We start from the raw sequence: 27028 nt of genomic DNA on the forward strand, positions 1-27028 counted from the left end.
CAGGGCACTAAATCACTGTTCATTTCTTTGCATTTTAACTTTGTAAACTATAAACTCATGCATCTCCTCACGGTTTGTCTCATTTTGTGAGCTAACTGACATCAATAGTTGTTCGCTCACGTTCTCCCCTGCTGGCCACGCCCACTCCTGCTCGATGCTTGCGGAGCTCCACGCCCATTAATCATGCATCTTTTGAAAAAATTCTGAAGTAGACTTTAACCTAAAGTGGGGGGGTGTCATGGCCCTTTAATAGCAGATTTCCATTGTGATAACAAAGGGGCCATTCACACAGAACGTTTTTTCCGTTTCATTGCACTACTTTCCTATTGTTTTGCTTTGACATTTTTCCACACATGACATGGATCATGGGGTTCAAAAATGTAAAATGTGTGTAGAACTTGAGTTTTTCCTCCCATTCCCCCGCCAGGATCTTATGCTAGAAATCCTTTTGAAGGGTTTAGTCGAGACTTTTGAAGTCAAAAAAGTTCCTTTAAATGCAGGTTTGCATTATCTGCATCACACATTACACATAGACAAAGAATCTAGTGTTCACAAGTCCATTGTTCTTACTTAAAATTGCCCATTTGAGTTGCATTTATGCAGTTTAGAATGCAGCACAGATGCTGAATATAGCCAGAGGTGTTTGTTGTAGCACATGTTTATATATAAAACAAAACATTTAAAAGCAGTTGTGTATATTTAGATCTCCGCGAAACCCTGCAAAAGAGTTTTTCTACAACTTTGCAGAGACAGACCTCTTTATCAGTTGTGTCCATTTCATGCCCATTATCTATCTGAACACCAGTGAAAGCAAATGCCACTCTAAATGAATTGGCAAGTAGGAGCCACCACTGCAAACATTCATACACTATCCAGGGAAACAGCAGGACAGACTCCTTTACTGACATTCAGGGAATGTGGTTTACCGTGGTTGCCAACACTGGCATGGTGTTCAGGCACAAGACCGACCTGATATGAATAAAAGGAATTACTTTAAAACTTTGATGTACTTTGATTACTTGGATTAAATACTTTTTAAAACTGAATTTTTGTTGTGAAACTGAACAGCTTTAGGTTGAGTTCACTGTAACAGCCTCCAAATTGCATTAAAAAACAACTGAATGGACCCTGGCAAACATCTCTCAGCGTTGGTCTGAAACACAGAGGCAGTTTTTGGGCATAAAATCAAGTCCAAAGAGCAGTTGTATTCATCTGCCAATATAGTCCTACACTACAAAGAGAACAAAACACAAGATGCTTAGAGAAATGAGAAGGAACCTGTCACGGTTGCAGGTTTGTGCGCTCTTCCGGAATGTCTGTGTGATCATGTGGGTTTGTTTTGCTTTTGTGGCCCACGTGTGTTGTTTTGGTCACGTGGCCTTACGTCACTCCGCTGGATTGATTTTTCGCCAGCTGAATTACATCATCGTGACTATTTAAGTGCTACGTGTTTAATGTTCATTGTCAGTTCGTTACGTGTGCTCATGTGTGTCTCTCTGTCTGTGCTCAGGACCGTGAGGAGCTTCTGCTAGAGCCTGATTTCCTGTTCGATTCCTGTCCTGTTCCCCTAGCCTTAGCACCTCACTCTTTTGTTACATCCTGCCTTTTTTGAGTTTGACTGTGTTTAATAAATTACTTTGTTCACTCGCTATTGGATCCACCCGAACATTTATTTTGAGCGTGACAAAACGAACTGACCTTTACCATGGATCCAGCGAGTACTTCTCAGATATCGGAGTTCCTTACTGCTAGCAACGCCAGGATCGATCGCCAGGACGAGGCTTTAGCCACGACTGCACAGGCTATCCAGGCCTTGGTTGGTCAGGTGTCGTTACTCACTACGCAGGTCCAACAGCTGATTTCCGGAACAACACAAGGGGAGCCTGCACCAGCTCCGGAGGTGATACCTGCGCCGGTGACTGCCAGTGCTGACTTGGGCGTTGGTCGCTCAGTTGAGCCTCGCCTTCCTCCGCCGACCTGCTATGCTGGGGAGCCTCACTTATGCCGGTCCTTCTTAGCCAAATGCTCCCTGTACTTCTCCCTGCAGCCATCTTTGTTTTCCTCAGAGCAGGCCAAGGTGGCGTTCGTCATCACTCTCCTTTCAGGAAGGGCGGCTCAATGGGGAACCACAGCATGGGAGAAGAAATTACCCTGTTGTTCTTCGTTCGACCTGTTCTCAAAGGAACTAAAAAAGGTCTTTGATCGGGCCGCCTCTGGGAGAGAGGCCGCTCGAGTCCTCGCTGAGCTCCGCCAGGGGAATCGGAGCGTGGCGGACTATTCCATTGAGTTCCGCACGTTGGCTGCTGAATCCGGCTGGAACGCGGAGGCTCAATGGGACATGTTCCTTCATGGCCTTTCGGATCGTCTTCAGGACGAGATTTACTCCCTAGATCTTCCCAAGACCCTCGACGAGCTAGTGGATTTGGCCATCCGGGTGGACTCCAGACTGCTTCGCCGTGAGAGTCGCATGCGGCAAAACAGGTTTCCGGATCCTGTCCCTGACTCGCCGGTCTCGCCGATGGCACCGGAAGTTGGGAGCGTTGACCCGGAACCCATGCAGTTGGGCAGATCCCGCTTGTCCGTAGAGGAGAAGCGCCGGCGAAGAACGGAGGGACTCTGTCTCTACTGCGGTGGGGCGGGGCATCGGGTGGCTTCCTGTCCCGTAAAAGTCAACACCCATCAGTAGGTAAGAGGTTACTGATGGGTGAAATTAATTTGGACAAATCCTCTACGTCTGCCACTATACTGCCCGTCTCCTTATCATGGGGTTCCGGAACTCAAGACACACAGGCGCTCGTCGATTCCGGGGCGGAGGGAAACTTCATTGACTCTGGTTTCGCTTTCAGTTTTAAACTTCCGGTTATTGCACTGTCACAACCCATTGCAGTACGCGCACTCAGCGGACTTTCCCTTCCCACTATCACTCACTCCACCAAACCCATAAAGCTGATCACGTCTGGAAATCATGTTGAACACATTTCATTTTTTTTAACAGACTGTTCTAACACACCAGTGGTTTTAGGTCATCCTTGGTTAATTCTTCATAAGCCTCACATTAACTGGGGTCTTAATGCCATACTTTCGTGGAGTGAGAACTGTCATCAGTCTTGTCTTTCGTCTGCTCGTTCTGCTGTTTCTTGTTCTGTGTTTCAGGAGGAGCGCATGGACCTGTCAAACGTGCCCAGTGAGTACCTCGACCTGAAGAGAGTGTTCAGTAAGTCTCGAGCTGCTTCACTGCCTCCTCACCGTCCCTATGACTGTGCAATAGATTTATTGCCAGGTACGTCTCCGCCTAAAGGCAAGTTATACTCTCTTTCTATTCCTGAGAGGGAGGCCATGGAGAAATATATTTCTGATTCTCTAGCGGCCAAGATCATACGGCCCTCTTCTTCACCGGCGGGGGCGGGGTTCTTTTTCGTGAAAAAGAAGGATGGGTCCCTTAGACCCTGCATTGACTATCGAGGGCTGAACAGCATCACGGTGAAGAATACATATCCTTTGCCGCTGATGTCTTCAGCGTTCGAGCGTCTGCAGGGGGCTTCGTTTTTCACGAAATTAGATCTCCGCAACGCATATCATTTGGTTCGCATGAAGCAGGGTCATGAGTGGAAAACCGCGTTTTTGACCCCCAGGGGGCATTTTGAATATTGTGTTCTTCCTTTTGGGCTTTCTAATGCTCCTGCGGTTTTCCAAGCACTCGTAAATGACGTGTTGCGAGATATGATAGATCAGTTTATTTATGTCTACCTGGATGACATTCTGATTTTTTCTCGTTCTCTCCAGGAACATGTGCAGCACGTCAGGCGAGTGCTTCAGCGGCTGCTAGAGAATGGGCTTTTTGTCAAGGCGGAGAAATGCGTGTTCCATGCACAGTCTGTTCCCTTTCTAGGACACATTGTGTCAGTCGAGGGGGTGCGCATGGATCCAGAGAAAGTTCAGGCTGTGGTGAATTGGCCAATCCCCGAGTCTCGTAAGGCCCTGCAGAGATTTCTGGGCTTCGCTAATTTTTACCGGCGTTTTATTCGCAATTTCAGCCAGCTCGCCGCCCCTCTGACGTCCTTAACCTCCTCCAAAACTCCCTTCAGGTGGTCGATCGCAGCACAGGCTGCATTCTCCAATCTGAAGAGCCGCTTTGTTTCAGCTCCTATTTTAGTGACACCTGATCCCTCCCGGCAGTTTGTGGTGGAGGTTGACGCGTCAGAGGTGGGGGTGGGCGCTATCCTGTCCCAGCGCGCCGCCTCGGATGACAGAATTCATCCGTGCGCGTTTTTCTCTCACCGATTATCTCCCGCAGAACGTAATTACGACATTGGTAATAGGGAGTTGTTGGCTGTCAAACTCGCTTTGGAGGAGTGGCGTCATTGGTTGGAGGGTTCGGGGGTTCCCTTTATCGTTTGGACCGATCATAAGAACCTTGAATACATCAGGTCCGCCAAACGACTCAGCTCCAGGCAGGCTCGGTGGGCATTATTTTTCGGTCGTTTCGATTTTACCATCTCTTATCGGCCGGGTTCCAAAAACATCAAACCCGACGCGTTATCCCGTCTTTTTGATTTTTCCGAGCGCAATACGTCTCTTGAGCCCATCGTTCCCCAGAGGATTTGTATTTCTGCTGTGACATGGGAGATCGAGAGCAGGGTCCGCACAGCCCTGGATGGGGTAACGCCCCCGGCCGGATGCCCACCCAGTTGTTTGTTTGTGCCGGAGGAGATTCGGTCTGACGTCATTCGGTGGGGACATTCCTCCAAAGTGGCTTGTCATCCGGGGGTGAGTCGTACATTATTTTTGGTTAAACAGCGATTCTGGTGGCCAGCTATGGCACGGGACATACGCGAGTTTGTTTTGGCCTGTTCTGTTTGTGCTGTTTCTAAGACTTCTAATCGCCCTCCCGCTGGACTCCTTCAGCCGCTGTCAGTGCCTTCGAGACCCTGGTCGCACATTTCGCTAGATTTCGTCACCGGGCTCCCGCCGTCTGGTGGCAATACGGTTGTTTTGACCGTTGTGGACCGGTTCTCGAAGGCAGCTCATTTTATTCCTCTGCCCAAATTACCCTCAGCCAGAGAGACAGCGGATGCTGTCATTAATCACGTCTTTCGCATTCATGGCCTCCCGACGGACGTGGTTTCTGACAGGGGGCCCCAGTTTGTCTCTAAATTTTGGAGAGAATTTTGTCATTTATTGGGAGCGACTGTAAGTCTTTCTTCTGGGTTTCATCCTCAGAGTAACGGACAAACTGAGAGGGCAAACCAAGATCTCGAGCGAATGTTACGTTGTTTGGTTTCCCAGAATCCCTCCTCTTGGAGTCAGCAGCTCCCATGGGTGGAGTACGCACACAATTCATTACCAGTGTCGGCTACGGGCCTTTCTCCGTTTCAGTGTAGTTTAGGTTACCAGCCACCAGCTTTTCCCAGTCTGGAATCCGAAGTCGCGGTCCCCTCCGCCCACGCCTTTGTCCAGAGGTGCCGACGCACTTGGAACAGGGCCAGGCAGACCCTCCTCCAAGTGGGTGCGCGCACTAAGGCTAAAGCCGATCGCCACCGGTCGAAGCCTCCCGTTTACGTCGTCGGTCAAAAAGTGTGGCTTTCAACTAAGAATATTCCCTTGCGTTCCGTATGTAATAAACTTGCACCCAAATTTATTGGCCCATTCACTGTCATCAAGATCATTAGTCCGGTGGCAGTCCGCCTCAAACTTCCTCCAGCGTACAGGAGAATTCATCCCGTGTTCCATGTTTCCAAATTAAAGCCCGTTTTTCATACGGCGATTAATCCGCCCACTCCGGTTCCCCCCCCGCCGCGTCTCGTAGATGGGGAGACCGTTTATTCGGTTAAGCGCATTCTGGACTCAAGACGGAGGGGGCGAGGATTTCAGTACTTGGTGGACTGGGAAGGTTATGGTGCGGAGGAGAGGAGTTGGGTCCCTGCAAAGGACATATTGGATCACTCTCTTATCGATGATTACAATCGCCAGGTAAGCGCTTCTGGGAGCACCAGGAGGTGCTCTTGAGAGAGGGGTAATGTCACGGTTGCAGGTTTGTGCGCTCTTCCGGAATGTCTGTGTGATCATGTGGGTTTGTTTTGCTTTTGTGGCCCACGTGTGTTGTTTTGGTCACGTGGCCTTACGTCACTCCGCTGGATTGATTTTTCGCCAGCTGAATTACATCATCGTGACTATTTAAGTGCTACGTGTTTAATGTTCATTGTCAGTTCGTTACGTGTGCTCATGTGTGTCTCTCTGTCTGTGCTCAGGACCGTGAGGAGCTTCTGCTAGAGCCTGATTTCCTGTTCGATTCCTGTCCTGTTCCCCTAGCCTTAGCACCTCACTCTTTTGTTACATCCTGCCTTTTTTGAGTTTGACTGTGTTTAATAAATTACTTTGTTCACTCGCTATTGGATCCACCCGAACATTTATTTTGAGCGTGACAGAACCTGTTGAACTGTTATTAACTGTTAATTTTCTTAAACCAGACTGTCATTACAGGTCAAACAACCGTTTTTCCCTAAATGAGAAAAGTTATTTATATAATAAGGGAAGGCATGGTGGCTCAGTGGTTAGCACTGTCGAATCCCAATCCACAGACATAGACATGCGTTATAGGTGAATTGAATAAACTAAACTGTCTGTAGTGTGTGTGTGTGCGTGCGTGCGTGCGTGCGTGCGTGCGTGCGTGCGTTCATGTGTGTGTGTGTGTGTGAATGAGTGAGTGAGTATGGGTGTTTCCCAATTTCTGGATTGCACCTGGAAGGGCATCCGCTGAACATATGCCCAGAATAGTTGGAGGTTCATTGCAGATTAATAAAGGGACTGAGCCGAAAAGAATATGAATAAATGAATATTTTTCATTTCAAGATCCTTCTGCAATTTACAAGGGTCATGCACATGTCCATGGTCAGTTCATCTAATGTGAAAATATTGGTTCTAATGTCAACACGGCTATCCAGCGCTGCTGAAACTGTTTGTCATAGGGACACTCCACACCACTTAACAAAGCTGTCACCAGGAAATCTACAAGTCAATTATTAGTGAGAAGACATGAGGACAGTAGTTGATGGCTACAAATAGGGGAAGGCAAATGCAAAACTGCTGTGCAATCAGCTTTTGCCATTGTTACAAAACCCATACAGCTTTTCCTAAAATGAACTGCCCTCCTTCACTCTTTATCTGCAAGAACAAATAACTTTTATGCAATGTACGTCACTTTGTGCTTGCTTTTGTTTTGGTGACGCATTAAACAGTAAACACAGGCAAAGTTGTTTAGAGTTCACTAACCTGTCAACCATCCTATGTTAAAGGGAGACTGATTGAATCCAAAAATGAACTGAAGCTTACATCTGTGCACTAGAAGATGTATAGTCTAGACTTAAGTGATCCTGTGCTGACACTGCAAAAGTTGGATATCTACTGGTTTGTTCTGTGAGAATCAGCATGGGAAACTGATCATCTATAATTTCTAAAAGGAGAATTTGTTTGAGGTAAGACAGCACAAGTAGCTTTTTTCTATGCTTTCTAGTGTATAACAAACAGGGGATATGAATATAGCATTGCACGGTGAAGACTGACATACTAACCCAGTATACTCCTTAATGCTTCGTTGATCTTTTTATATTGAATACCAATGTGAAGGCTGAAATGATCACCTGTGCGCAGTGTAATATCTACTTAATGCTTTCTTTATTACAAAAGTGCTCAATTTGCATAATCCTCTTAAAGACTGTGTTTCTATGAGAAACTGCCTCAAGGTTTCTTTAGCTTAGTCGATTTTCTATGCCAACCACATAGAATGAAATTCTTTTTTATTGTTACTCAGCCAAAAGTTTTTATACATATATACATTTGTTGAGCTTTCCATGTCAACTAACAATGTCAGGAGCCATAAATAATGTAATGAAGAATAAAAGCTAAAGGGTAAATCCTTAGTTACAGAAACTGGGCCATTAGGTCACAATCAGGCTTTATGGCCATGAGCACTTAAACTCAGGATGCTCCTGCAGGTCTGTTCTTGCCATTAAATGTACGCTATAATGTACTATAGGGTAATATCGATGATATGGAACTTATTGACTACAAATGCATATAGTACTGTTAAAATCTGGGACATGGTGGTTATCAGAGATAATGAGAGAAATGCTTACTAATGCATTAACGTTTTTAGCCACAGGCCTCAAATTCAACAAGCTTTAACAGGAAAAGTAGGAGTTCTTGAAACCCACCAATGTCATTTGTCCTGTGATGTGAAACGTATCATTGTATTTTCAGAGATGTGTGTTATATTTCATCAGAACTATTCTTATTTTTGATGCAAATATGCTTTGTTTATTATCAATTATTTATGCACTGCATTTTTTTTTCATTTTAATTAAATCACAATCTATCACTAAATATGATTTGCAGCAACAAACAAAATCATACAATCAGTTTTCAATATACAAAATAGTGTCCTACCCTAAATATTTTCTTATTCGGAAAGCCATATCACTCATTACCGTAGGCCAATAAAAAAAACATTCACAAGTTTATGATATGTAAAAAGAGATCTAAGTAATGCATCATTAGTTTGACTTTAAAGTAGCTATGGATAAAAACTAGAAAAGTAACAGTAATGAAAAGTTCAACAAGCAGTATTAAATCACAGGGATTAGGTGTAAATTTGTCAAATCAAAGTACTAAACAAAACTGCAACTGTCCGTAGAGGCTCACTGATTAACTCAAAGATTCATTTGACGTCACAGCAGTGTCAATATGTATTCTGTGTAGAGAGAGCGGAGTCAATAAATGTGGAGAGAGAATTTTGACAGATAAGCTGTCTGTGAACTTATGCTATTATTAGCTGTGAACAACTGAAGTGAAGTAAATTGGTGAAATAAATCACATTAAAATTCATTACAGAAAAAAAATAGGTCAAGAAGACCGGACATGAGTCATGTAAGCTAGGTCAATTAAAAATTCTATACAATTAATCAATATTCATTGCTTTCAGTACTTTAAGATGATCGTTACCTTTTAAGCCAAAGCAGTAATAATTTGTGCTTTACAAATTTCTCTGCTTATTCAGTGATGTTAGATAATGATAAAAGAACTTGGCCAGCTATCCTTAAAGGAGGCTCGATTCGGGCTTCAAGCTATCACTTATATACGCACGTGATAATGATTGACATGTCTAAATAATTAGGCTTCTTTAGAACCTACATTGTAAACTTCATTTAAAATGTAATTTACTCTAAATTAAATTGTGATAAAAAGTGGGATAATGTACAGCTTCTTGTTGTTAAACATCTGACCCTGATTGTACCAGCAGTGCACAAATTAACCCCATAGCTGATGTAAATGGACCCCAAGTTACAACTTACACACTTTTGCATTGCACCATTAGAATAGACTTCATTGTACTTACAAAACCTCTAGTATGGACTTTATGTTCTAGATTAAACAAGAACGAACAACTGGTGCAACCCTTCACTAGCACACAATTGGTAAGCACCTTAAATGTAGCACTACAACACTAGCATAATAGATCAGACCTGTAGCTGAGGAGGATTCAGGTGGTTCGAATTCGAATGACCCAACCCCTAATGATAAAGGTCCAGAATTTGTCCCATGCATGAGCTCATGAGTCCTATTTTGACCTGTATAAATCATCAATTGTGAAAATAACTCATCGAAGAAGGCTTTAAGACCAAGAAGAATCTGACTAAAGTGATGTCAACTTTCACTACTGACCTACTGTTTTGTTGGAGAAAACGTTTTACAAGGAACTTTTATTCTAAATCTTGCACCTTGTTCTTGAAAGAAAAAATTACCAATAAAAAGGTGTGAACCACCAAAAGTGAATTTTAAAGCATATAAAAGTTAATTTTAATACTAATTAGGCTAAAGTTGTTGTTATTCATGAATTTTCAAATGTACTTTTTTGCAAGAGAGGCTAGAAAAATCAGGACATTCTAAATAATAATAATAATAATAATAATAATAATAATAATAATTATTATTATTATTATTATTATTATTATTAACATTAATATCATGTATATTTTTTATTATTCAAGTGGCCAAATTCTAACTTAGAATAGTTGAATGTGCTGCCTAGTTTGTTATTTGCTTCATAAATGATAATAAAAGGTATTCAAGCTTAAAAAATGCTTAATAAAAGGCTACTTAGCCTTAATAGGCAGCTTTTGATTTAAAACTTTAATAGATTCTTTTTTTCATAATGACATATAATAAAAAGAATACATATACGTTTTTCATATTTCTTTATTCTAAACCTTTAGGAAAGGTTTTGACACATCAAAATGTATGGTAATGATGGCCACCCGACAAGCTAATCACAAAGTAAATAAATCTTAAAATGTCACTAAAATGCAGTATTTAAACTTTAAATACTTAACCTGGTAGAAATAGATAATGAGCCTAATAACTGCTAAAAGGTCCACTTTTTGAGAAAAAAGATCTGCCCCTTTCACCAGACTGGCTTCGGGCCTGTATAGGTGTAATGGGGCTCTGACTTATTTGATTAGGAAATACATGTGACATGAGTGTACTTGAGTACTGAACTACAGAATTTGCACAAGCACCTACACTTCTTTTCCCAAATGCTTTTTAACTGCTGTTTTCTCACTGCAAAATTTTTAGTTGCAGATATGTTCATTTTGTTTTGAGAAAAATGCACAGTGATAACATCCTCTACACAGCGCACGCAGCAGCATGAGGAGATTATCCTGGCCCTTTGGACACTCGCACAGTGCAGCTTCTCTGATGTCCCAAACATCCAAGTATTGCTCTGATCTTGATCTTGAACACATTACTATTATTTGTGTTATATAAAAGAAACCGCAATAAAGATACAATTAATTTGAGTAAATACTTAAATATTTCAGAGAGATATGCTTGTTTGCTGAAATCATAACGTAATGCGCGCACATTACCAAACTCGTCGGCTTTAGGACCCAGCAGCGGCACAGAGACCATACGGTGAATCATTACAGATGACGGGAGGAGCCATATGTAACCGTATCAACCCGGATTCGAAGCGGCTCAGCGTTTCGGATAATACTTGAAATATTATTTTGTTTACACGAACACAAAAACACTCGTTTAGCATGACACTAATACGTGTTTCTGAACCCTGATACGCTTCATGCGCCAGAGGTGTGGTGGTCAGAGATGGAACACATCAGAATGCCAAAGGTAAATGCCCAGCATCATACAATGAATGATACAATGATTCATCACAACAAATCTCTTTTATGTCATGTATCTCAGAACTCTCAGTGCATTGTTTCCACATCCTTGATGGGATATTATGACATTTTATACTCAGTGAGCTCAGTCACTGTGTTCAATATAAAATGAAAACCATAATATTAGGCCTACATCTTATATATTTTTAAAAAGTCTAAAAAGCAGATTTTTTTTTTTTTCTTGTGTGACAACGGTATGAAGATGATTCTAGCATACAGCAGTATCACTTCAGGCTTGAAGGTTTGTTCAATTTGTAGCTCTTCACATATTAATGTGTCTAATTACTTTGTTTTTGTGTCTGCAGGTTGAAAATGTCCGGTTAGTGGACAGAAGTTCCTCTCGGAAATCTCAAGTGGGCACACTCTACCTGACAGCAACACACACTATCTTTGTAGGTAAAGGATCTGAGGACCGAAATGAGCTTTGGGTAAGTTCTTGCCTGCCGTACCACATTATTTTCCTTTTTTCACTGAACATTTGTTCTGTTTTTTAAATGTTCAGTTTTAAGTACTGAAATGGCATATTTGTTTTTCACAGGTCCTGCACAGTTTAGTATGTAACATTGTAAAACATAAAGCATCACATAGTGGATACCCTTTATTAATCCACTGCAAGAACTTTCAGGTCATACAGTTTATCATTCTTCAAGAGAGCGACTTGCACAATGTTTACATTTCACTCACACGTCTCTCCAGACCAGGTGCGTCATACATGTTTGCATTGTTTGAACAATATGCAGGATTATTGCAGAAAAATGTATAGTTAAACATTCAAATTGTACCTATAATGCTTTTTCAAAGTCCACTACAATAATATTGTGCAAAGGCAAAAGGCAGTAACTTTGTTGTAGCTGAAAATTAGTTATTGACATTTATCGTATATATTTTTGATATTTTTTTAGCTTTTAGCAGCTTCTTTTTGTGGATAAGAATTTTGAGTCAAGAGAGAATTTTTGAGTGCTAGATTTCCATTTCTTGAACAACTAAAAATTGTTTAAGGTTAAAACACTTCTCATAGTATGCACTGCAGCATCACTTCTTTTGTGACAATATAATATTTGAAATAATTAGTTCAAGGATTGGATCTCTAAAAAAAATCCTACCCTTCTCTGATTGGCAAGATATTTCGTCTGTTTTGATCGGTCAGCACACTTCTGAAATACCCATTACAATATCTGAATTTCAGTTCATAGCATGTGAATGTATGATAAGATGGTAACAGTGGAGTATATTTGACCTGATCCTTTGGGGATTTTATTCAGAGTGGATATGATTAGTCTTTTTTTTTTATTAGTTACAATTACAGTATTTGATGGTGTAGATATTGTTCGTGGAGAGACACTGGCTGGCAATACCTAAATGTGTTTAAAACAATACTTAGGCTTGTGCAGAGAATAAAAAATGCAGTTAGTTGGAGACAAAGTCATTAACTTTTTAGTCATTAACTGCTATATTGTGGATACACATTTGAAAAAAGCACAATAAGGGCACTTAATCCTTTAAATGCATAAATGTTTATGAAATCATTAATATGCCAGTCTTCATTGGCCCTGACCTATACTGTATATCTAACATTGATTAATCTCTTATTCTTCCAATATGTTAATAAATGTCAAAATAATCAAATAAAATATATGTTATAGCTCCTGGAATTTGGAACAATTCAGTTTAAGCAGAGGAATTTACTATCTTTACTTTCTATATTTACATTCTTAACAATATTAAGTCATACTAAGTAATGGTGAAACTAATGTCATTCAAACTACTGTATTTCTGTTTTGCTGATGATAAACAATAGTTTTATGACTATGCTAATTATGGTTAAATTGTGTCCTTGTTTTATATCAGAAATTGCTAATTTGATGAATTACAAAGAATTGAGCCTTGATCAAAAAACATATTTACACTATTTCATACCATATCTTCAGCAACCCTATGCACTTCTTTAAAACAAAAAAAGTATTAGGAAATAAAAAAAAACAATTCCCAGCTATATTAATAATATTTTAAAGGTGTATATCTTGCACAAAAGTATGAGGAGGGTAGCAAATAATGTTCCACACTCAATGTATGCCTTTAAAAGGGTTAATATAATATAAAACCTATAGTACTTAATAAGGACATTATTGTCATGTTTTCTTTTCCTGTCTTGCAGAAAAATATGAAGAGCTGTATTGTTTTTCCTTCAATCCTGCTGTTGACAAGGCTGAACGACAACACTCATGGGACTTTATAGATCTGAAGGCTGAGTACAGTCGAATGGGACTTCCAAATAAACTCTGGCATGTTACTCCAATCAACCGAGACTACAGGGTTAGTACTGTTAATGACCCACCAATACTATGTAAACACAATCAGTTGATTACATGGAGGTTTGTTTATATGCATAACTTTTTTTTTTAACACAGGTGTGTGACACTTACCCTGCTGACTTGTTTGTGCCTAAATCCGTCACCCTCCCTGTCATCGTAGGGAGCTCTAAGTTTCGTAGCAGAGGTCGATTTCCCACGTTGTCATATTATTGCAAAGAAAACCATGTGAGTTTGACTACATCTGGTACAGTGTGTCTCCATTTTAACATTCATCTGTCCTTTTTAATGAGGCTGTGGAGAATTTCGTCCTGTTCTTCATATGTCTTTGCCTGCCAAATATTTGGTCGTTCGATTGAGGATGAGAGTTCATGAACATAATGTTCTTATACTGTGTATAAAATATATAAATTTGTTCCAGCTTGATCTAACATTAAACTACAGCTTGATTTACAAATAAAATTTTACTCCAGCTTTGCAGTAAGTTAAATGTTAAGTGGTGCATTTAACATGACAAGGCACTAAATGTGTCATGCAGCATATGCTTGCTTCATTAAATATGACAATAATGGATACTTTAATGCCAAAGCCAGACCTCTTTTGCACCCTCTTGGGTTCGGCTCTCTGTTAAAAGACATTTAATTTCATTGAGGTCAAATATTCCCCCTGGAGTCTCTGTTTTCTTTTGGACACATGAATTCAAACCACATGGAGAGTCTTGTGTGTGACTTCCACATTAGGATCATGACGGTCAGGCCCACAGGGGTCAGTTATAGTTTAATATCTCCCTCTGTTCATGGCTTGTTAACCCCAAAATATGATTAGAACAGTTTCTAAAAATGTAATATTGCAAGCTCAGAGTTTTAAGAGCCCAGGGCCAAATTCTCATGAAACAGCCATTCCACTGAGGGGACAGTGCCGTTTAATTTATTAATCAAGCGTGAAAGGATCAAGCTGGAAATGACTCTGATGATTGCATGTTTTCTTGATTGAGCAGCAGTATTTTGTTTGGTTTCATGGGAAGAATGTGATTGAGGTATTTTTAATTATTTTCAAACACACACACATTTCATTAATTGCATTTTTAAAAAGTTTATTTATCTATTACTCCGGGTAAATTTAATTGGCAATAGTATAATGCATTTTTGCTAGATTTACTAATATTTTGTCTTGTTTAAAAAAAACTATATCAAACATGTATTTTAATGATTTAAATGTAACCCTTATGTGCTGGTTTGGATGTTTTTATCCACTCTGGCGTGACTTTGACTTTCAATGTGTTTCAGCAAATAGAATGATTTTTGGTGACAAATCTTATTTTGACATATTTTGGGTAAAATAAACATTTAACAATACACTCTGGGCAAGTTAACTACCCTTTTGTTATCTTTTTGGCTGTTTTTTTCCCCATTGACTTCCATTATAAACAAATTTTCGATTGCAAATCCAAAACACCCTATAATCATGCGTTCTTGATTGTTGCTGGTTTTCCCTGTTGGGAAAAGGTAAATTTACACATTTTTCCTGTTGATCATCAGTTGCAGTGCAAAAAAAGCTGTGTGTGTGAGTGTGTGTGAGAGACCTTTGCACACTTACCTTGATATGTTTGAGAACATAAAAAATAAGCCTTTCAGCTCTCAGAACATAGTAAACATAGTAAGTGTATTGATGCATGCACACTACAATTTGCCATTTTACTCAATAGAACTCCATATAAAAGTCAGAAACTTTTTTTGCACTGGCTTGTCTAAAGGGTTAATGTAACTTTTTGTTTGTTTGTTTGTTTGTTTGTTTGTTTGTTTGTTTGTTTTATTTCTAAGCTCCAAAAATTGAACAGAAATTTAATGTTTCAATAAAATGAATCAGATTTAGTTTTTTTTTTTACTGTCGGACAAGCACAATTTTTTTTACTGATGGACAAAGGCCAATGCACAGACATCAGTGAGCAAATAAAGGCAGATTGGGCTTGAGTAGTGTATACAGCATTGAGGGGTGGGACTCCACTGTGCTATACATGTGATTGTTTATGTTTTTATTGTAATAAATTATGTATCTCCATTTTTTTATCAAAACAATTATACTGCATTAGTTAATACAATTTAAATGAATGTTTTCTATTTGTTTTGAAATATCAGAAAATACATTTATAAATTAAATTTAATTACCCATGGCAACTTTAATGTGATACAGTTTGGTATATTTATCTTCGGCCCACGGCTCTCAATGATATTTGGTTTTTGGCCTTTTATACGAAAAAGTTTGGGCACTCCTGTTCTATACATGCACGTACATATATTTAGTTATTATTTTATTTTATTCACATTTTTACTACATGGACTATCTAATATGAAGAACTACTAAGCAGTTTTGTTTTGGTCTTGTCCTATCTGGCTAGGGTACACAAGAACCATCACTAGAGCACACAGGCAAGCACCTGCTCAAATATTGTCTCATGTTTTCGTTTTGTAGGCCACGATATGTCGCAGCAGTCAGCCTCTTTCTGGCTTCAGTGCTCGTTGCCTGGAGGATGAGCAAATGCTGCAGGCCATCATGAAGTCTAATCCTGGCAGCAGATTCATGTACGTTGTGGACACCAGACCCAAGGTCAGTTCGCTTAATAGAAATATCAATAATGCATATGAAAGACACCATATATGAGAATCCTGTGTATTTCCAGCTAAATGCTATGGCGAACCGAGCTGCAGGCAAAGGCTATGAAAATGAGGACAACTACTGCAACATTAAATTCCAGTTTATCGGCATTGAAAACATCCACGTGATGAGAAACAGTCAGCAGAAACTCATAGAGGGTATGCAAAACGTTTTCTTTTCACCTTATGAACCAATGTGCTTTCTCTCTGCAATAATCCATCTGTTAGACCAGCTTGAACCAGTATGAAATGTTTTTTTTGTGAGAAAACCAAGATTTAGGGTTTTATAATATTTATAATAGGGTCTATAATAAAGATATTATTCTGTAATGAAGCAGTAGATTGTACCACAGGAGAGTTTCTTGGCATAGCAGATGGTGTAGAAGGGGTGCTTTAAATCCATCTGGCTTTTATTCCTTGCCTATTTTTGTTTTGTTGACTCAACGATTGGGGAGCCTTATCCGCTGATTGAGAAAAAGCAGGGCGTGAGAAATGAAATCTTCCAGTGTTAAAGAAATAATAGTGGCACTGGGTGAGATAGCATTTTGACCCAGAAAACACTAGGGAGTCATATGGTCGAATAATCATATAGCCGTCCAGCAGAGACTGTTTGAGATCTCATCACAGCATGCTTGATTCTTCCTAGAATGCTCTTTTCCTTGAAATGGAGTTCTGCCATTAACAGCGAGCAGGTTTGTCATGTAAGGTTTGAGCTCTCATCTGGACTGTTCTCATGGGACGCCACCAGCCCTTATCACACTTGAACTGTTGACATGTCCAAGCTCACAGTGCTCATGGGGAATGTTTATGTTGGGGTGGAGAAGGAATCAACGCCACTTATAGAAATACTAATTTATTTGGTTGTCATAATAAGTAATGAGCCGGAAGACAGAACTGTCATCAAGCCAATTCATCAGACGTGCATATTTTAAGTAATATAAATAAAGGGGACACTCACAGAGGACACTACAGATTCGCATGTTAGTCACTAGCTTATTTTGTGTAAAGCCAAAGTAAATATTGAGCACTTTAAAGAAGAGGTCTAAAAATAATCCTGGTATCAGTTTCCTACTGTAAATTCTTGATAGAGCTACTGGTTTTCATCATATAGTTAACTTTAGCAGTAAATATATCTGGATGTTCTCAGAGTGTTTGTTGTCTTTTTTCAGTTTCTGCTCTGCGTTCTCCCTCCATGGGAGAGTTTCTCTTGGGTCTTGAAAATTCAGACTGGTTGAAGCACATCAGATCAATCATGGAGGCTGGAATCTTCATATCTAAGGTAAAAAAGGTTAATTCAATTTCTGTCACTCACCATTGTGTCATTTCAAACCCATGAGAAATATTTAAATCCTTGGAATAAATGAAATTTCTGTGTCTGTTGAAAATCAACTTACCTGATAGAAAACTTGAATGTTTAACAAGCGATCAAAGAAATTATTTTTCAATCTTTTATGACCTGTTTTTAACACATTTTAATCTGTTTTTAATCATTTTTATTATTTGTTTTTATTTCTTATACTTGTCTTTTTTATTCCTGTTTATGTAAAGTACTTTGAATTGCCACTGTGTTTGATATGTGCTATATAAATAAACTTGCCTTGCCTAAATCCAAGTGAAATGACACTTTACACAGACCACCCCTACCCCCTATGACTTTTCAATCATATTTGCTTGACGTGTGATAACCAATGAGTTTCATTCTTGCATGTCAAATCAGCATGTTTCTGCAAAAAACAATTCAGTTTAATTAGGTTTAATAAACAATTAAGTTTAAATAACAATTGAGGTTTAATGCATTTTTATTTAGATTTAATAAACAAACAAATAAATAAATAAATTAAGGTTTAATAAACAATTAAGTTTAAATCCTTGATGAGTTTTCAGACATGCTTGCTTGACGTGTGATACCCAATGAGTAGGGCCAGACGGAATCTGCGGACGTTTTTTGCTATTTCTGCAGAGAATTTTGGTAAAAATCTGCGGATTTCTGCGGAATTATTTTGGGAGTATCCAGCAGAGTATCATAACTAAAACCTTAATATATGAAATAAAAAGTAATAAATTACTGAATAAAAACTGAATAAATTCAGATTTACACATTTACATAAGTAAATAAACAGAATTAATGATGGGCTAAAAATCTGCAGAAATCTGCGGAATTCAGCGAGCGGAGATTCCGTGTGGGCCTACCAATGAGGTTCATTCTTGTTTGTCAAATCAGCATGTTTCTGCAAAAAACAATTATGTTTTATCAGGTTTAATAAACAATTCAGATTAAATTACAGTTAAGGTTTAATATATTTTTATTCAGATTTAATAAACAGATTAATTAATGAATCAATCAATAAATGATAAATAAATAAAAACATTTTTATAAATAATTAATACATAAATAAATTCAGGTTTAATAAATAGTTAAGCTTAAATCCTTGGAATAAATGAGATTACTGTGTCTCGACTGAAAATCTATTTACCAGATCGAAACCTTGAATGTTTCTTGCCCGTTTCCACTGAGCGGTACAGTACAGGTCACTTTTTTCAGGCTTGCCTTTCCACTGCTAAAAGGGTACCAATGGTCAGTGCAAACCTCTCATCTATATCTTTAATCTTCAGCAGCACATGTAACCTCTTGTTAGAAAGTAATTCCGTCATTCTGAGTTCGTAATAGTCCAAAAGCTGATAATAATAGTTAAACATGGCAGTTTGTTCATGTTTTAGGTTGCTGAAAGGATCATTCGCTTCTTTGTTTTGTCCGGTTTCTCCTTAGTTTTTTTGTGCTTGACTCTTGCATTTATCCGTTTCTGAAAGAATCAGATGTCAGAAGCACTTAAATAATTCTGTGCACATTATTATCATGAGCTCAAGAAATTTGTTTCTCGTGCACTCTGGAGAAAGTGAAACCGCTCTAGCTGATAGACAACCTCATAAAACAAAAACAGATTATGGGTGATTTTGTTCTTTTTGGCCTTGTGGCTTTTTATTAAAACAACAGCAAGGTTTGTTTGAGCTCAGGTCGACCGTGGCTCGCTATTGTATGTTTATGGTATTACAATGTAATGTCTCGGCTGTTTATTTAAAAATGACGGTTCCTTTGTTTTTATTTTCCTGGCTTATGTATGCGCTAGTGACGTTTCTCTGTAAACCAATAGCGGTTAGCTGTGTGTCTAGCTCCGCCTTATGGTACCCTTACGTTGTGCTAGGTACCCTTTACAAATGGTACCCAAAAAGTGGTATGGTAAAGTTTGCTTTTTGGTACTTTTTGACAGTGGAAACGGCCATAAAAGCGTACCGAACCATACCACTCAGTGGAAGCAGGCCAAATGACACTGAAATGACACTTTAGACAGACCACCCTTTCCCCGATGAGTTTTCAGTCATGTTTGCTTGACGTGTAATAACCAATGAGGTTAATTCTTACAGTAAAAAACAATTATGTTTTATCAGGTTTAATAAACGTTTAAGTTTAAATTACAGTTAAGGTTTAATACATTTTTCATTCAGATTTAATAAACAAATGAATTAATTGATAATAATTGATAAATACATTTATTAAATAATTAACAAATGTATTAATTCAGGTTTATTAAACAAAGTTTAAATCATTGGAATAAATGAGATTTATGTGTCTCAGTTGAAAATCTATTTTTACCAGATAGGAAACTTGAATGTTTATCAAGAGATCAAAGAATAAATTCAAGTGAAATGACACTTTACACAGACCACCCCAACCCCACCCCAAGTTTTCAGCCTTGCTTGCTTGACGTGTGATAACCAATGAGGTTTATTCTTGCATGTCAAATCGTTTCTGCAAAACATAATTAGGTTTAATCTCTCTGCTTACTCTCCAATGAAGATTTTTATCCATATAAAAGCCTAAATTATATTTGTGCATTGTTTAGCAAATTAAACTTAAACTGCTTAATTTGTATGATTTAATTTTTTGATCTTTTGAAATAAACAATCATTGAGTGGTTTGGATAAACGAAGGGTGAGGAAATAATGCTATTATTCAGCATCTATATTTTGAACTTATTTCATGTTTCTCACACACTCAGGCTGTGGCAGATGAAGGTGTCAGTGTCTTGGTTCATTGTTCTGACGGCTGGGACAGGACCTCTCAGGTGTGCTCTGTGGCCAGTGTTCTTCTGGACCCTTATTACAGAACCATCAAAGGACTGATGGTAAATAACCACATGCTGCACTAGTGATTTTCCCCCCACCCTTCAAGTCAGTGAGTTCACAGTGTAAGAAGATGCATAACTTACTTAATGGTAAGGATTGACTCTGGCTGGTTCTCTGCTGGAGGGAGGCTGCATCTCTGCTGGAGAGGCTTCATTCAATAGCATGGTCTCAGTTTGTAAAATCATTCTTAGAAATTTACCCTCATGGGGTCAGCATAGAAAGTAGGACATGCATTCTAGCACAGATTAGTTCTGTCTGGAAAACCATCTCATTTCCTGATGCGCTGAAACAAGGTGGTATGTGTAGAATGATTCTATATGACCCATTTACAGAGAGGAATTTTACCACAAGCAATAATAATCAATAAACAAAATTGCTAAAATTTTCTTTGTTTTAAAAGCAGTTTTGTAAACAGTTCCTATGTATTTAATGGTTAAGACTAACAATATAGTTCTGTGCCAAACTTGGTTCTCGTAATAGATCACATTTATCATAATGTTAGTGACTAGATGACCAACTTGTTTACACTTTTTACAAATTATCTACTTGTACTTTATTCTTATGTATTTTTTAACATTTAAAATGGACGTTTTATTTTTAAACTATCAAATTTTTGAGATTTTAAGGTTAAAAAAATTTGAATTTACAATTCATGATTCTGAATTTTTGTTAGAATTTCTGCAATGTGCCACCTAGATCTGCAACTCACAATTTTTTAAAATGTATTTTTTTATTGTATAATTGCAAAGCATTTTGTTGTTATTTATTTTTTGTTTTTATTTTTGGAATTTTTAATTACTCAAATGTGTTTTTATCTCAAATTTCCAAAATATAAACTCCAGAATTTTAGATAAACTTGCAAACATTACAGTTTTATTCAAATTTTCTTGTATTCCATGGATTTTAAAACCTAAATTTGGCAGTGATCAAGCTTAATGTTTTTCTGGAAACTGTACAATTTTTAAAGGATTGTTTGATACATTTAATTTAAAAATAAACAGCCTTTATATGAAATCTTTCTAAAATAAAAATCGGTCACTGGTTTTAGTTCTGCTGCATAAAACATATGTTGGAATAGTTGGTGGTTCATTCCTCTGTGGTGACCTCTGAAATAAAGGCTAAGCCGAAGGAAAATGAATGAATAAATGAAATTGACCATAGTGTGAGAATGAAGAGAGTGTGTGAGAGTTTCACAGCACTGAGGTTTGTACTTGGCTGCAAGGGCATCCTCTGTATAAAACAATTGTCAGAGTAATTGGCGGTTCATTTCACTGTAGCGATCCCTGATAAAGCAGTGAACAAGCACTAGGAATGAGAGTGAGAGTCTTTTTACTGATTAAAAAAACTAAACATAATTGAATGATAGTTTAAGTAAAACACTTTTTAAATAATTGTATAATTGTATTTATATTTGCATCTGTAGGTGCTGATTGAGAAAGACTGGGTTTTATTTGGACACAAGTTTTCACACAGGTTGGCCTTCATATTACAATTTATTTTACCGGTTTTGTTGTTATAGATGAGCATTCTCATTCTTACTGTGTTTTACTTTATGGCTTTACAGATGCGGTCACCTAGACGGAGAAGCCAAAGAAGTGTCTCCTGTTCTAGACCAGTTTCTGGAATGTGTATGGCAGCTTATGGACCAGTTTCCCTGCGCTTTTGAGTACAATGAGAAGTTTCTAATCAGCATCCACAACCACGTTTACTCCAGCCACTACGGCAACTTCATTTGTAACAGCCAGAAGGAGAGGAAAGATCTGCGGTAACTCTCCCGTTTGTTTAATAATATGATGAAAAGTAGTTTCTGTTTGTTGTTTTGCAAGACATTAGAATCTTTTTTTCTTTTTTCACTTTTTTCTGCAGCATCAGAGAGAAAACTCACTCCATATGGCCTTATTTGATGGAGAACAAGCTGGACTTCATGAACCCTCTGTTCAAACCTGATCAGATCCAGAATCAGGGACTTTTAAGGCCTAGCACTGCCCCCTACTGTTTTAAGTATGTCAGAACATCTCTTCCTCTGTGTACTGTAAACTGTTGCTGCGTCCCCAATTCACCTATTTATACCATGCCCTAAAAGTATGTACTTTTTTGATAAAAGAAAAGCATATACTTTTGAGTGTGTATACAAATTTTGGGACATACTACTTCGTCATTAACAGATTATTATGTTGCTTAGTTACATACCCTGTCAATCATCTCAACACATCATCTACATTTCTTTCATAATTAATTACCTACCTTATTGAAGAAGCAGCAGCAGGATAAGCTGCCATTCACAAGTCTTTCATGCAGAGAAATCTCCTCAGGTCTTTTGGTAATTATGCATTTAAAAATTAATATTCAAACAAATCTTTGATATAAGATCACATTGTTCTTGCAGATGAAATATAACACAGAAATTTGGTTTAATTATGTTTCTGTTGGCTAGATATTGATTAACAGTCAATCAAACAACTTTACCAATGCCTCTCTACTTGACGATTGGTCTCGTGTGTCCGTCATGCTTATAGTTTGTTTACACTTTTTACCCAAGTTTGTAGTTCTAGTCAAATTCACATCCAACGTGCAATGTATTGTGGGCAATATTAGAGGGTAGTGTATGGACGCTTCTTCACTTCAAAGTTTTACAGGAAATAGTAAATAATCAGGGAACCTTTGGCATACTCTTTTCAGCATAGTATAGTATGCGTATTAGGACGCAGCTTTGTTTTTTACAATAATTTTAATGTGATAGTACATGTTTAGGTAACACTTTGTTTTGATCTTCCCCATCCGTCATACAAATAATTTCAATTCACTTTTGTTTTTAAAAATAAAAAGTGAATCTTTTGGTAAAGAATATATACAGTTGAAGTCAGAATTATTAGCCGCCTTAAATTATTAGTGCCTGTTAATTTTTTCCCTGTTTCCTGTTCAACAAAGAGCAGTTTTTTTTCAACACATTTCTAAACATGATAGTTTTAATAATTTATCTCTAATAATTGCTTTATTTTATCTTTGCCATTATAACATTTAATAATATTTTACTAGATATTGTTCAACACACTTCTATACAGCTTTAAGTGACATTTAAAGGCTTAACCAGGTTAATTAGGTTAACTAGGCAGGTTAGGGCAATTAGGCAAGTTATTGTATAACAGTGGTTTGTTCTGTAGACTATTAAAACAAGCCTAAAGGGGTTAATAATTTTTTCATTAAAATGTTTTTTTTAAAAATCAAAAACTGCTTTTATTCTAGTCGAAATAAAACAAATAAGACTTTCTCCAGAAGAAAAAATATTATAGGAAATACTGTGAAAATTTCTTTGCTCTGTTAAACATATTTTGGGAAATATTAAAAAAAAGAGAAAAAAATCAAAGGGGAGCTAATAATTCTGACTTCAACTGTATATATATTACCATGCTAGTAGAACAGTGTTTTAATAAATTAAACAACAAGAAACATTTATTTTATAAAAAACATATTGATTAAAACTATAGAAGAGCAGTGATTGTAGCACAAAGTTTATAGCTAAAATGCTGAAGGTTACAGCTATAGGGCTGTCAAATTTCAGAAAATTGTAACATTGCTATATTTTGTTATTCTGCAATATATATATATATTGCGATTTAAATATCATTTCACCAGATGCTTTGACTATCTCTGTTTGGAGAGAATTAATCATTTTAGACTGATTGTGATGAATCTGTGGAGAAGAGCATTTTCATAACATATAATAAACTACAAGCATAGATCAATACAGCAAAAAAACAAATATGCAATAGAAAAAAACTGTTTTATCTTTTTTCGAGCCTAAAAAAAATCTTATCCATAAATGCTTTTAGAATCATCAGTCACAGGCCTCAAAAACTAAAAATTAAAAATGTTCATCCAGACTCAATATTCCACATTGCATATATTCCTGCAGTGTGAGCATTGTGATTGATCACATTGCAATATCAATGCTGAAACAAACAATATATTGTGCAGCCTTAGATACGGCAGTCAAAAAATAGTAGTAGGTGGCCCTTGGGTCAGCACCTAAGAGGCCTTCATCTGGGCAAGCTGCAGTAGGTTTCAGTCACTTTTTAGCTCACCATCTTGCAAAGTTTAGCTGCTGTTTAAACAACATTCGTTAATGTAACACCAATTAACACCAATAACTGAATATGAAAATGTTCTGTAAGTTTGATTTTTGTTTTTTATGTCACATTGATGTTATTTGTTCTTTGCTTCAAAATAAATATAACTCTTGAAATATGCTTAATAATAACTGCCTTTACTCATGTTTGGAAATCGTCAGATATGACTAATCAGTGATTGATTTTATTTATTTATATACTAAATAGAGCTCCCTTGTAGTTGCAATGTTAGTTGTAGTCAGCATAATATCTACGGTAAAGGGGACCATCAAAACAAAGTGTACCTCAGATTACTGTCCAATTTAAAAAAAGGAAATGGTTCGAAATACAGTGTTATTTATGTCTGTTTGTTGTGTCTTTTCTGAGTTTAGATACTGGAGGAGGTTGTATAATCGATTTGACCGAGAGTTGCACCCACGTCAGTCTGAGCTGGATTGTCTGATGGCAGTAAAAGACGAAACACAGCAATTAGAAGAAGAGATGGCTCTCTATGAGCAGGTTAGATATTGTTTTTGTATTTTACACATAGATGATAATGGTTTCATTTTTATTTCATTTTGAAAACTGCATTAAAATGTCAGCATTTTCTTCCAAAAACCCTACTTTTGAGTATATGATATAAGGATTTTTCCTTTACATTGAAAGTTATGTGATTGAATGTTTTTTTTTTTTTCTTGCAGAAACTGGCTGTTCTAGATAAGGAGCGTGCAAAAATTCTTTATATGCAAAAGGGTGTGTTAGAGAGCAGGCAGGCTCTTTGGTCGGTACCTTTAGATGTAAGTCTGGCCAATACACCTCAGGATTACCTTGGTGGTTTTATAGGTGGTGCTCCCAATGTTTTCACCTCACAGCAAGGAGAGAAAGAAAGCACAGAGTTTAGCCTGTTTGGAGACAAACCAAAAAGTTCAGATGCTGAAAATAGCGACCAGGAATCAGGAGTAGCAGATTTCAGCTGCCATTCTTCTGGCGAAGAGTCTTTGCCAAGTGAGGACAGTGTGAAAGACTCAGACGAGACTGGACACAACAGAGCCTGAACAAATGCAAGTCTGCAAAAAGCAAACACTAATGTGTCTAATGTATGAGCAAAGTAAGGGAGTGGGTATTTTTAAATTATGCAAAGATATTGGACCATCTGGATTATGTGCCTCATGTCATGTGTTTGGCACTACAGAAGCATGTCTGTCTGTCTGAATGTGTATTACGGGTGTTCCATATAAAGAGGGATGTTTTATTCTAATATATATTTATAATTTCTCATTAGCATGGAATATTTCAAACATTAAACACTTGTGTGCAATAAATGTCCTCAATTTTTATTTCTTTTTTTGCACTTTATGCACTTGAAAATATCCAAAACACGTAAAAAAAAGATTTTTTTGTGTGAAATTGTGATATTTCAATCTTCAAATCTGCTTTAAGTAACTTATTTACAGTGGTTTGTTTTTAGCAGATCTAAAACTAAGAGCTTGGCACATATAGTCAAAAACAAACTCAAAGAGCCAAAAGAAAATGACCCAATGATTACAATTGTGATTAATATTATTGATATTTAATAAATCATGCTTTTTGTGGTTAATGGAATTTATGTTATAATGTACTCATTTTGAAGGAATATTGGAGACAATTCACAGATTATAGTGAATAATGCTTTAACTTATTTACATGTTTCTCCCAGCTGTGTGATGTTGATGTCCATACAAATAAAGGCAAAATTAAAAGAAACATTTTTGATGCTCATCAATTCAAGCTGGAACAGAACATACAGACATGGATGGATGGATGGATGGATGGATAGTAGGCAGGCATGAGCCGTTATATTATTCTGATGGTATGATAACCTTGGATTAAAAAAAATCATGGTATTGTGATTACTGCTCTTAAAAATGCATTATTTTAAAATGTCTATTTATAATTAGGCTGGCTTGTGTAGCAAGCCAGACTATTGTTATCCTATTTTTCTTCTGAGACTAAAAATTAAACTCTATCTCCTCCTAGAGCTTTCAAGCTATGACCACCAAACTCACACCAGACCTCCAAACTGGTCTGACTCGGGTTGCTATATCTTTTCCGACTGATCCGACTTTCGGTTTTCCGAAAAACGTCCCGGGACCATCGGAAAAATCCCATTGACTTAACATTGGACCAATCTTTGTGACCTCATAACTCTGCATCAGACTGTCCTACAGACTTCTAACTGGGCTCATTTAACTCAGACTACCTAACTGCCAATAACTGATGAGCTTTTAACTTTCTGGCCACACCCTAGCAACCACTTTTGGGACCCTAGAAACTGTCCCATAGACTTCCACTGCAAAAGACTCTCATTGACTTTACATTGGGTCAAACTTTGTGAGCTCATAACTCTACATGAAACTGTTGCACAGACTTTTAACTGGGCTCAATTAACTCAGACTACCAAACTACCAATAACTGATGAGCTTTTAACTTTCTAGCCACACCCCTAACAACCAGATGCGGCACCCTAGCAACGATCCCATAGACTGCTATTATAGAGGTTCAGA

General features: G+C 37.7%; 2 protein-coding genes across 6 annotated transcripts in view; one reads left to right on the forward strand and one right to left on the reverse strand.

Moving 5' to 3' along the window:
• The window catches only part of slc7a2 (solute carrier family 7 member 2), a 26355-nt gene extending 24518 nt beyond the window's left edge, over positions 1-1837 (reverse strand). The window contains exon 1 of the mRNA XM_073921380.1: positions 1699-1837. The gene's annotated coding sequence lies outside the window, so the exon portion shown is untranslated. The remainder of the gene's footprint in view (positions 1-1698) is intronic.
• On the forward strand, positions 1464-26230 carry mtmr7a (myotubularin related protein 7a). 5 transcript variants are annotated; one of them, XM_073921586.1, is made up of 14 exons: positions 1464-4767; positions 11543-11665; positions 11776-11938; positions 13393-13550; positions 13646-13774; positions 16016-16150; positions 16224-16356; positions 17367-17476; positions 20253-20378; positions 21803-21852; positions 21944-22144; positions 22246-22380; positions 24878-25004; positions 25187-26228. In XM_073921586.1, the coding sequence occupies exons 1-14, from the start codon at positions 2701-2703 to the stop codon at positions 25538-25540; spliced, it is 4011 nt and encodes a 1336-aa protein (XP_073777687.1). In that variant the 5' UTR covers positions 1464-2700; the 3' UTR covers positions 25541-26228.
• The last annotated feature ends 798 nt before the right edge of the window (positions 26231-27028 follow it).

This window comes from Danio rerio, chromosome 14, assembly GCF_049306965.1.
Source record: "Danio rerio strain Tuebingen ecotype United States chromosome 14, GRCz12tu, whole genome shotgun sequence".
Classification (NCBI taxonomy): Eukaryota; Metazoa; Chordata; class Actinopteri; order Cypriniformes; family Danionidae; genus Danio; species Danio rerio.